Genomic DNA, 12,165 nt, shown 5'->3' on the forward strand with positions numbered 1-12,165 from the left:
AATTCGAAAGATATATACTTGTAGAAACAGCATTTGTTGTCTGCTCTACAGAAAGAGCGGAAGATTTACGTTTGTCTGAAAATTTATGATTGACTGGAGCTGCGAAAAACTTCAAATGCTGTCTAAACAAAGTTTATTCCTCTGTAAACGTTAATCCATTTTTACGGTTGTTTAGACTTACAACAATTTAGAAGAAAAAAATACAAAAATCACAAATTTTGAACAAAAAGAGGACACAGAACAATTGCAACATGTTTTGTTTTAGCATCTATATGATGCATATGTGGCATTATTTTTTTGTCGCTTTGAGTGGAATTTCAAACTCAAATTTTTCAAAAACAATCAAAATATATCTGTATCTTTTTGAAAAAAAAACATCATTTGTGAATGTATGAGTAGTAAAGCATTGGGTGTTGTGTCTAATTCACCAAAAAAAATGTTCCCCGTTGTCAATCACAGTTTTATCGAGGGCGAAAAATCTCCGACCTATGAAGTCAAGTTGACTAAAATTTTCTAAGAATCTACTGTTCACTCTAAAAGAACATAGATCGATTTTTCAGTAACTGGATTGTTTAATTTAGAAGATCTGATATTTTGGAATGAAAAAAACGTAAACTCTAGTTTTCAATAAATGCATTGAAAGCTGATAGCACACATGTCCAAATCAATCACTCTAAAATATTCCTTCGCGCAAAGTTATTTTTCAGGTTTCAGAAATTTCTTCAATTTTCCGCTTAAAAAAGTAATTGTTAAGACGGAGTTAGATAAGCTGAAAATGCTTTTTATTTATTTGACTAATTTTGGTGTAAACGGGGTTAACTATATTGGCAAGCTCAACCCTTGTAATTAATTGACAATTTCGTTAATTCAAAATAAAACGAAAAATACTGCCAAATTGTTATCTTTGATTATGATTTCTTGATTACTGAAAATTTTTTACAGATCAAAAAATGTGACTCTTTTGAAGTAACGTTGCTTTTGTAAAGTTTCGTTTTTTCAATGGTCATTCTTACTAAAAATTTGAAGGAATTTTGAGGAAGAAAACAACAGCAAAAATTCAACTTAAATTCGACGTAAATTATTTGTCGAATTTTTTTACCAAGATAAATTCGAAAGATATATACTTGTAGAAAGTAGCATTTGTTGTCTGCTCTACAGAAAGACTTCAAATGCTGTTTAAACAAAATTTATTCCTCTGTAAACGTTAATCCATTTTTACGGTTGTTTAGACTTACGACAATTTAGACGAAAAAATACAAAAATCAGAAACTTTTGAACAAAATGGGGACACAGAACAATTGCAACATGTTTTGTTTTAGCATTTATATGATGCATATGTTGCATTATTTTTTAGTCGCTTTGAGTGGAATTTTAGAAAAAAAAACTTTCTAACAAAAAGAACAGATATACAATGCGTCCTATTATTGTTAAATAACCAGCTTTACAATAAAGTCCCTTTTAATAGTTTTTCCAGAAGATCGAAGACATAAGTAGGCCTATAAATTAAAAATTTAAATCTGAATATGATTAATTCTTCCATTTATTGGGAAGTTTTGAAGAAATAATCTGATTTGGTAACATTCACGTAGACGTCTAATTTTCAGCACATTTCAGCGCATTATTATGTAAGGTTTTTGCGCTGAACTTTTTAAAAAATCAGCGCATTTCAGCGTATTTCAGCGTATTTCTTAAATAATTTTCGCAAAATTTCTCGACCAGGGCGGGAAAAAAATGGAACAAAATCTGTTCTATTCTATTTTCCCTTTCCGTAATTTGTATAATCTGTTGAATCTGTAGACACCATTGCTGTCTGTTTACTGCTCTGTTCACATGTTTATACTGTTGTTGTTTATGTTATTATTAGTGATAATAAGAGTTGGCTAATCTCTTCACGCTCTCTGCGAATGTTTTCAGCTCCTGACTCTATAAACAAACACCGTTAGTATATCTAAATCTAATACTTCAATTACAATAATATTTGTCTATTAATTACTATGATTACAACCTGTTCATCACTTTACATACTCACACCTGTTCTATCTCCCTCTTTCTCTCTTCATCAATGAACAACTTTTTCAATGTAGTAATCAGTCAACAAATGAACACCTGTGCTATATTAATGGTACATTATCAAACGTTTTCATGAGAAACACGAACGTGCAAGTCTTAAAATTCCAGAGTTCGGTAGTACCAGGTTCTACAATCATTCACACGCCAATAATTGAGAGTTCAATCCCCTGACTCCATGAAGCTGTCTGTGTGAGGATGAGCTCTTACTTAACCATAGCTTCAGGTTGACCATAGCCTGACCAATGTTGGCTGCAATAATGGTACCACGTGAAAGTTTCAGACGGAAAAAAAATGGCCGTAGTCACCAAAAAAGAGCATTCATGCTCATCAAATGAACAGTCTGATATGTGGGGAATAATTGAAAAAGGACAGCTGAGAACAGGCTACTGTTAATACACTGCAGACTGAAAGCCTAATGCTGCTGCACTGCGATTACACAGAAACACGTTTAAAATTATACACAATGCCACATTTGCCTATATACAGTACACGATTTCAAACTTGCATTTTTGTGTTACAAGTTCAAGTTACAAGACTCCTGCTAAAGTCCGAAGATTCGATATGTTCGGTATTTGTACATAAAAGATCGTCGGTATGTTTGGTTTTAGACGTAAGAAATTGTCGGTGTTTTTTCATAGGAAGTTTTGATTTTTCTGTTTATAATGTGAAACGTTATGATAGATTTCTTTTTTGAAGGAATTTCAAACCTATTTATTAGAGCAAAATTTTAGAAGAACGTGCAAAATTACTGGAAATACATCTTTAGCTCGGTCACAAAATTAATTGGACGATTATAAATTTCACTTCACTGATTTCTTATGTTTAAAAACTGAATATTTTTTTTTACTAGGGTGATGTTTGTATGGTTATCAAAAACCAATAGCTGGGTGAAATAACCGAAAAAGTTTAACCCGGACCGGGCATGAAATATCAAATTAAAAAAAACAAGACGGCTCGGTAATGTGCGATCGCACATAATGTTCCGACCCCGCTCATCCACAATTTTGGCCTAATTGTCTACCAAATGAGGAACAGATAGAAAAACCCAAAAAAATTCAAGTATTTTTCAAAAAAAAACTGGTGTATGAACGAAAAGATAGCCTCCAAAGCAAATAACTCAGTGGAGTAAAAAATGATGCATTAGATTGATGAGATATGCCGATTTAGGAAAGCGAGCGAAGACGAATGGCAAGATCAAACAACAACAACAAACATTAATTACATCAAAAAAGTTATGTCCGTATTCAAAAACAAAACTTAATAACAAATTAAAATAGCGTCAGATAAAACTGAAAAGAAACAAAATAAGTTGTAATTCACCACAATAAAATGGTTATTCACCAGTTCATAATAAAGCTTGGTGACAATTAGACAAAAAAGAACAGAAACTTTAAAGTTAGAAAATTCGCTGAATTTAAAAAAAAACAATTTCAAAGTAATGAAAACCATTAGGAATCAACTAAAATTTCCCATAGGTTTACAATTACCAATACTTCTATAGAAGGGAATTAAGAACTCTTGGTATTCAGTTTTTTATGCAGAAAAAACAACAAATAGACAACTAAAAATCAATTAAAACTAGCCAGAAGATGCTTTGGAAGCCGTAAAGCCAAACTTTGCCCCCAAAATATATTTGATTGCACCTTCGTCGAACACTGATAATGTATTATATGGCCGCTCATTAATGAACATAAGCAACAATTAGACAAAAAAGAAAACGCAAAATTATGTATTACTTGTTTTTTTTTCGAAAAAAAATTTTTTTCCAAAGAATTGAAAGTCATTAATTACAAAATGAAAAATTTGATTAGGTTCATCTATTCTTCCAAAGGAAGCCCTTGAGACCGGCGATTATCCAGAATCTGTCTTACGTCTACAAAAAGAACGTCAAATATGACAAAAATAAAAAGTTCATTTACTTCTTTTTGTGAAAAACCCGTGTGGAAGCCAGTAAAGTCATAACGGTTTCTCTTAAAACATTAGATTTTGTGACATCAATCTTTTTTGACACGTTCCTTTGAAATGTTTTATGTGACCTCTCATTAATGAAACTAGGTAACAATTAGACCAAAAAGAAGAAAAGCAAGATTATGTAAAACTTGTTTCTATCGAAAATAACTTATTTCCAAAGACATGAAAGCCATTAATTACAAAATGAAAAAATTGAATAGGTTTGTTTATTCATCCAAAGGAAGCCCTCGAGACCTGCAATTATCCAGAACATGTCTTACGTCTACAAAAAGAACGTCAAATAGGACAAAAATCAAAATTAAATTTACTTTTTTTTTGTGAAAAACCCGTGTCGAAGCCAGTAAATTCATAACGAATTCTTTAAAAACATTAGATTTTGTGACACGAATCCCTTTTGACACCTTTCCTTGACAAACAAATGTCATCTTGAACCTTTAAATAATGAGACCAGGTACCAAACAGACAATAAAAGGAACAAAATTGCGAAGTTGAAATGTTTTTTTTTAATTTTGGAAAACAATTGTTTTCAAAGTCATGAAAGCCGTTATTTATTTTCTAATATCAGAACATCAGCTCATCTACTCTTCCAGGAAAAGCCAATCAAACCGGGTCATGTTACAGGAAATTAAATTCGACTAAAAAGACAAAGTAAAACGACAGTTAAAGACAAAATTAAAAAAAATCAATTGAATTCTTCGAGAAAGTATTGTCGAAGCGGTAAAGAACTACAATCTATGTCTTTAGGGATTTAAATGTTATCAAATATGCATTGTTTTGAACGGGAAAAATGTGGTATATGAAATGACAATAACGTGATAATTTGACAAATTTAGAAGACATGAAAAATGGGCAAATACCTAAAAATAAAAAATTGTGAAATCTAGTAGTATCAAAGCCAGAACACCATAACTTAAGGCGTAAAACAGCAATAAAGACTAATTTTGATTTCAGCAGAAAGAAAGAGTGCTCTTAGATTGCTGACCCTAAGCTACAAGTTGACCAAAGTAAGAGAAAAATGGAGGCAAAGTTCAATAAGCCATTTTTTATTTGAAAATCAAATATTTTAAAAGTAAAAAAGACAATTAGCTTTCAAGCAATCAACTAGATAAATTAATTTCGAGCTATTTATGAAGTTAAGAGGACCTAGTGAGCTTTGATTTGAAATGTTCTGTAATTTAATTAATATAAAAGAGATCGAATTTTTTTAAATAAAAAACCGACTGATGACAATCCGGATCATTTTTGGATTGTAACGGTCCAAGATTGGTACAGAACTAGTCCTGCTAATGTTGATTGTCCATAAGGAATATTTATTTTTTGGAATGTCATTGATATAGATATTTTGTTTGTTAAAAAATCAAAGGTAAATGCTGAGTTTTTGATAATCAACGAATAAAGTTAGCAAAAAACGGCAAAGTTTTATTTACAGAGCACTCTCAACGGAAGTTGAAGTGGAAATAGCCCCTTTTTCAGTCTACAAAGATTGTGCTAGTGGTGTTTGGATGTTCAAATTTAATCAGAAGGGACTAAAGAAACTTATTTCGTGCTGTTTTTGATGAAAAAGTCTGAATATTTCGAAATTCTTAGCCGGAATTTGTGACAAAAAAAGTTCAATGAAAATAACTGACAATGAATTTTGTCTTTAATCGTAAAATCAACAATTTATTAAATTTTATCAAAATTGGCGAAATTTTAGTCAAAAATTCCAAAGAAGGTGAGTGAAATCAACGGAGTTCACTCTATTTTCTCGAAAGTTTAAACCCCGATATCTCCCTGTCAAAAACGAAAATTAAAAAAATCTTTTTAATTCCATATTCTACATTGGACAAGCTTTCTATTGATACCAGTCTCAACTCTCTACGATGAATATAACGATCGGCCAAAATTGACTGAACAAAAAAAACCCAGTTTAGTACATAGTTCCCCCCCCCCCTCAAGAGGGGTCGGAACAATAAGAATCGTTTCCAAATAAGATTGAGAAAGGGTAATCAAGATTTTATCAAAATATTTATTTTTTGAAAAATTCAGTTCCCGTTATTTTACTGACAAGTAACTGTGCCCCCGTGCTAAATTTTTCAACTTTAACAAATTATTATGTAGTATTACGAGAGCCGTTACAAATGAACGGATAATTAGTCCCGCATTAGAGCGAACGTATTTAGGCGCTAATTTACCATTCTTTCGCCGCGCACTAAACAAACTAACGCTTGTTAAGACTACCAGTACACAAGTATTTCAACAACTCAATTCGACTTATTTAAATAACACAACTTTAGGCCTGGATCTCCCCGCTTATATCTAGGACAGAAAATGTACGTTGTTGAACGTAGGCGGCCTGTAAAACCACAGTTTCTTTTGATTTAAATTACTTCTGCTTTTGACAGTTGCAATGCAGATCTTTCTCCCCAAGTTCAATAAAGATGAAGCAGATTGCTTCAGGGGAAAGACAATAGAGTCTCATAAAAAGCCCTCAAGAAAACCATAATTGTTGTGGTTTTAGAGGAGGGGGAAAGCAGAAAACAGGCGCCTACGAAATCAATAATTGATGCTCTCAGCTTTTTAGATTTTTATTATTTTTTGGAGTTTCAATAATTTTTCCGTGAGATGAAAAAGAGTTAATTCTCTTGCCTTCTCGGCCAAGAGGAAAATTAAGAAGCACCTCACTATGAACGTGAGTTTGTGATTCGCTCCCTATTGGCCCAAACGGAGCTGAGGGGAATTTATTGTTTCTCTCAGCAAAATGGGACGGAATAAAATTAGAGAGACAGAAACAATTTCTAGAGATCAGCAGCAGACAACTGCTTTCATTTCTCCGAAAAATAACTTAAAACTTCGACAAGAAAATAATCTAACAACATTGTTTAAAAACTTAAACAAATATTTCTAGATTCAATTTTAAAAATTTATTTTCCCGTAAAAACTGAAGAACTACCCAACTGAACATTCGCCTTGCAGCTCATCTCGATTTCACCGCAACGTAACTGGTAATTAGTATGCTGTAACTTTATGTTCACTCTTTTATGAATTAAATACTTTCAGCCCCCAAACAATTTTAAATTGAGACTTATAGCACAGACAGGTCTTAGGCATTTATGTTTGCCTTTGATTTGTTATATCTTTTGTCAAGTTTGACTGGCATACATAAAGAGATCCCGTATTGTGAGATCTGTAGTAGCCCAGCCAAATTTGATAACTGGTGCGACCAGTGGCGTATCCAGTTTCAACTATGTAATCCCAACTATGTTTATCTAGTTATTGCCTGCACTCTTCCCCTACTCCGATTTTCCTACAGTGAATCAGATTGATACATTATCTATAAATAATTCGTTGTCAATAATCCGGTTTACAGAAATAATTGACACCCCTTTTTATCCTTTTTTTAATTTACATACATTAATACATAGTTTTGAAATGAAGGGCAATAAGTTAATTAACAACTAAAACGCTTCCATTAATTTACTTTTTGTTTCAAGATAGACTTGTTACAATTTATCAAATAAAGAAAACCTTTGAAGAAAATCACGGAGACATTTTCCCTAAAATTGTTATAAACTTCTAGTTTTGGGACACTTGGGAAAACGATAGTGTGATTTTAACCCCTCATTCGTTGTATTGGAATTATTTCGTGTATTTAGCACAATTTGACCCTAATAGTTTGCCTAATGAACTAGACCAGCAAACATTATTCATTTAACTAATAGAAACCTACAAGTCAGAATCGGAAACCAAAATTTTGAGCTTTTAGCCGTATACTGTGTCACCGCTATAAGTATAATGACTTTCGCGAAAAAACCCATTACAAATACTTACAGACTTTTAGCTATTTTCATTACTCATCCTCAGTTCGCCGAATTCATCATTTTTCTAGCTTACAAAGAGAACGCGATATTTCAAGTACAACATCCAATCTACATTGCTTGAGTATCATTCTAAACTATGATATTTGCAGTTAACAATAAATTTTAGAGTTACAAAAAATTCAACGATCTTTTGATGCATACCCAACTCCTGCACCTACTATGCTAGTAACACTCAAAGAAATCCAAAGTGAAAAAATTTGTTTAATAAGTTTTAATCTTCTCTCAGTTCATTGGAAATTTTTCCTCTTTATTCTAGAATATCCAAACTGTGTACCTCACAATATTTATTTTGATCTGCAAACAAGTGATTCTTGTCAAAACGATATCCTTTCTAAAGAACTGGAAACAATTAACAATTAAAAAACAGCAATGATCGTCTCATACCAAAATTGCATTGTACAAATTCAACTTTTTGAAAAATCATTTGTCACAACAAAATGTTACAGAGTAATACCACAACTAATACTCCATTTCGAATATTTAAACACTTGGACTGATGGAACCATTACCTTACCACCATCTTCCCCCTATTGGACATTCTTTATAAATATATCCCAAGCTTTAAATGGTTCTAAAATCCCTTTTAATTTAGATCTTCTATAATGCTGTTCCACTTTGGTGAGCGCCTAGTCAAAGTACAGTCCCTCGAGAGATCATTCATTGAAACTCCCACTGCAGAAATTAAACCCTGTATAATCATACATTATACTGACTACGAACGTGGATGCGAGGGTTCTACTCGAGTCACCATGGGAATGATGCACTGGGAATTCTTTCTAGCACTCATTGATATCGAAAAGCACTTCCCAGTCAACTTGGGCGCTCTTCAGTAAAGTAATTCGTTTCACATAGCTTTCTCTCCCCAAAAATTATTTTTTTGTTTTTTTCCCCTGCTCATTATTTCCATCCATTTTTTTTCTGATCAATTTGTTCCTTTTCCCTCATTTGTTTCCAAATTGTTGAAAATAAAATGATTTTGTTCATTGGTAAGGAAAAAGTTAAAATTGTTAAAGCAGAAAGCTGGTTTACTATCTGTTTCATACAGTAAAAAGCATGTATCAAAATAACTTATATGTTCCTAAGCACAGGTAACATTAATCATTATTACATCTATCCAAACGAGAAACACTGGAATTTCTTTTTTGCTATTGCAGATTGAAATGTAACTATCCCCAACGAACTTGAACACCAAGGATTAGAAGTCGCATACCCAAATATCTCTGATTTATCCATATAATGGGAAACATTTTGAAAATATTATCTCAGCAACCACAAATTGACTCAACCCCAAAAATCGAATGACCTATTTGTTACCTCCCTTGTCGTCAATTAAAAAAATTGCACAAAAACCCAAACGGTCAACCCCCCGATTTTGCTTGCATTCCTTGCAAAAATGAGTTACTTAAATATTGGAACCAGCCTAAATGCCCAATTTGCGTAACTCCCATTTATACAATCAGTCATTGCCATTATTTCCAGTGCGATTCTTGTCAAGAAGTCAAACAGTTATCCAACAGCCACAGTCACTTCAGATACTTTCACCCAAGACAATCAATTTGTTTGCAGTGTATGACTTTCACAACTACTAAATGCCCTTTATGCAAATAAACAATTGACACAAACAACCCGTGGTAAACTCCTCGATTCAAAACTACGCTCACAAACTATCCAAAATGTTTACCCCCACATTACTTGAATTTTTATTAATGGCCCTCATGATTATTGCAGCAGCCTTCTTCTTCGTTTTAACCGTTTTCCTTGTAGTTGTAAGTTTTCCTTTCAACTTTTTGATGTTAATAGTTATAATAGTAGTACACCAAACAATAAAATCCCAAAATAATCAACAATCAAATCCTCCAACCGTGCCAATCTCGTAATCCCCTCCACTAACATTCTTTCAAAAATGAATACAATTGACAAAGAAAGCAATACTATAGAATCCAAACCGGTTTCATTAATTTGTTTATGCTGCAGACGAGAAACAATTGTTTTCAAGAAATTACACGAGAACCCCCCTAACGAACTACCCCACGTAATGTGTCTGCTCTGTTACCAATATGTTATAAAAAATATGGGCTATTATTTTTGTCCTAAATGCTCTAAATTTAATGTTATCTTTTCAATCATTAACTGGTTTCAATGTGATATTTGCAAACAAACAAAATTTCAATATTCTGTTGCAAAAACGTTTCATCACAGTGATCGTAAGCCCGTCAACTTTTGTAAATTTTGCGTAGATTATAAATTATGCCCTTGTTAGGAAAAAACAATCACATAATCTAAAATGCGTCCAAGAACTTCCAAAATTTTACTTCTTTCCCTGGTTTTATTTTTAATCCACTCGATATCCCTAATTCCATTCAGTTTTTACCAGGAGCACGTCACCTCCTTCATCCTACTTCTACACTACTCATTGAATTGACAAAATGCACCCCATAACATTGTTTATTTTTCTATTTGTTCTCTTATGCGCATTGGCAATATCCCTTTTTATTAATCACTACCTCCTTTCCGCAATTGGCCAAATTTACTCCAGATACTGAAAATGACCAATCTAGAACTATCCACAAAATTATTTATCCTACTCCTAATTACCTTGTTTGCCATATCGTTCCTCATTAATCTCATCCTACTGCAGTTTCTCAAAGGTTTTCCTGTTTTTGTCTAAGGAAAATAAATGAATAGTCACTCGATGAGTCTTTCACAATCCCTATTCGACGGTTTCCATTGGCTCTATCCGCATAAAGACATTATCTGCCCCCATATGTTCAACCAAAACCGTTATTGTAGAAAAACTACACAAGCATTTCCCCAAAGAAAATCCTCACTATGTATGTATTCCTTGCAGAAACCACTTTTTAAAAGATACACAAACCCTAAATGTCCCATCTGTCTTCGACCTTGTCTTCCCGTCCTGATCACATCATACTTTCGCTGCAATTTAAGCAAAAAAATGAAAACAGAATTAGGAGTAACAAAACACCCACATTTTTCCCAACATGAGGATCATCGATTCTGTCGAGTATGTATAAATAAGCAGTCAAAATGTCCCATTTGCAAAAATTTTTTAGACGACGTTGTCTAATAAACCAAAAAAAAACAACTTAAGTCCAAACGATCTTTATACCTTTTTCACTATTTCCTTGGGAAGGGGTTACCTCAGCTTTCTCCAGCTTGCCCTCCTTAGAAATTTTCAGCTCAGCAAGGTTGTCTCCCCAGGTGCGCGGGTCGTAGCAGCCGTGTTAGTGTGACACACGCCCCGAGACTCACACCTCCGGGCAGCGGAGAAAGACGTACTTGTGCCAGGGCTGCCCGCCTGGCATAAGAATAAAAAAATTTTTTATTATTCCCCCTCCTTCATTAAAAAAACTTTGCAGTTAGCCAAACAAAAAAAAACTTTTCTACCAAACTTTAATAACAAATGAATTTAGCATTATAATTTTTAAATAAAGCAGTTAGCAACAAAACTTTACAAAAACCATTTCACAATATATTATTTTTTATATATTATTAGCAATACATTTGCAAACATGAAAAGAAGCCATAATGTGTGATAATAATGACACAGGCGATTAATATGAAAATATTTTAGGCCTCAACCACAGAAGTCACAAAATGAGCACCAAGCACACCCCCCCCCCAAGTGTAATCGTCCCCGCTGCTTCTCAAATGAAATCACCATCTTCATCAAGCCAACAACCAACACTACAACATCAACAGAAACCGACATCAACTCCGCCATTTGGACCAATGCGAGAACAACAGGACCAATATGATTCCCAAAACAACTGGCAAGTCAGCCGCAAACGAACCTACGAACTTTCAAACCAGTCAAGCCATTAAAATAAAAAAATTAAGTAATATAAACGATCTCATGAACAATGAGGAAAGAAAAGACACAAAAAAATGCTTGGTGGTTCAGAAAAGCATGGAGAACGAATTCAACCCTGAGAACCCAAGATTTGTAACAAATCTGAGAAATGCACTAAAAACAGAATTCAACAGCTTCAGAATTACAGATAAGGTCTAAATCCAAAATACTGCTACAGGTGTAGAATTCGTCGCAAAAAGCCGTGAACTACCCATCATACCAGACTTTTCACTCCATGACAACCTACACGCATGGAGAATTAAGAATAGGAGTGATGAACAAAGAACCTATTTGGTTAGAAATAATCAGCTGGATGTATATGCAAATGTTCCCTACTCCGCAATAGCGGCCTTTCCGACGCCATCTGACCATATAGGAGAAATATCGAAAGAA

General features: G+C 33.4%; 1 protein-coding gene across 14 annotated transcripts in view; it reads left to right on the forward strand.

The window, feature by feature from the left end:
* Window positions 1–12,165, forward strand: part of LOC142345818 (uncharacterized) — a 401,292-nt gene that overhangs the window by 136,020 nt on the left and 253,107 nt on the right. For 13 of the 14 annotated variants that reach the window (XR_012759357.1, XM_075398196.1, XM_075398205.1 and 10 more), the window contains one exon: window positions 1,915–1,938. The exons of the other annotated variant lie outside the window; for it this stretch is intronic. Coding sequence is in view for 12 of the 13 variants with exons in the window: in XM_075398196.1 (XP_075254311.1) it covers window positions 1,915–1,938 (24 nt within the window). In the remaining variant the exon portion in view is untranslated. The remainder of the gene's footprint in view (window positions 1–1,914; window positions 1,939–12,165) is intronic. 14 annotated transcript variants of the gene reach the window in all.

This window comes from Convolutriloba macropyga, chromosome 9 (assembly GCF_964194025.1).
Source record: "Convolutriloba macropyga chromosome 9, txConMacr16.3, whole genome shotgun sequence".
NCBI classification, from domain to species: Eukaryota; Metazoa; Xenacoelomorpha; order Acoela; family Convolutidae; genus Convolutriloba; species Convolutriloba macropyga.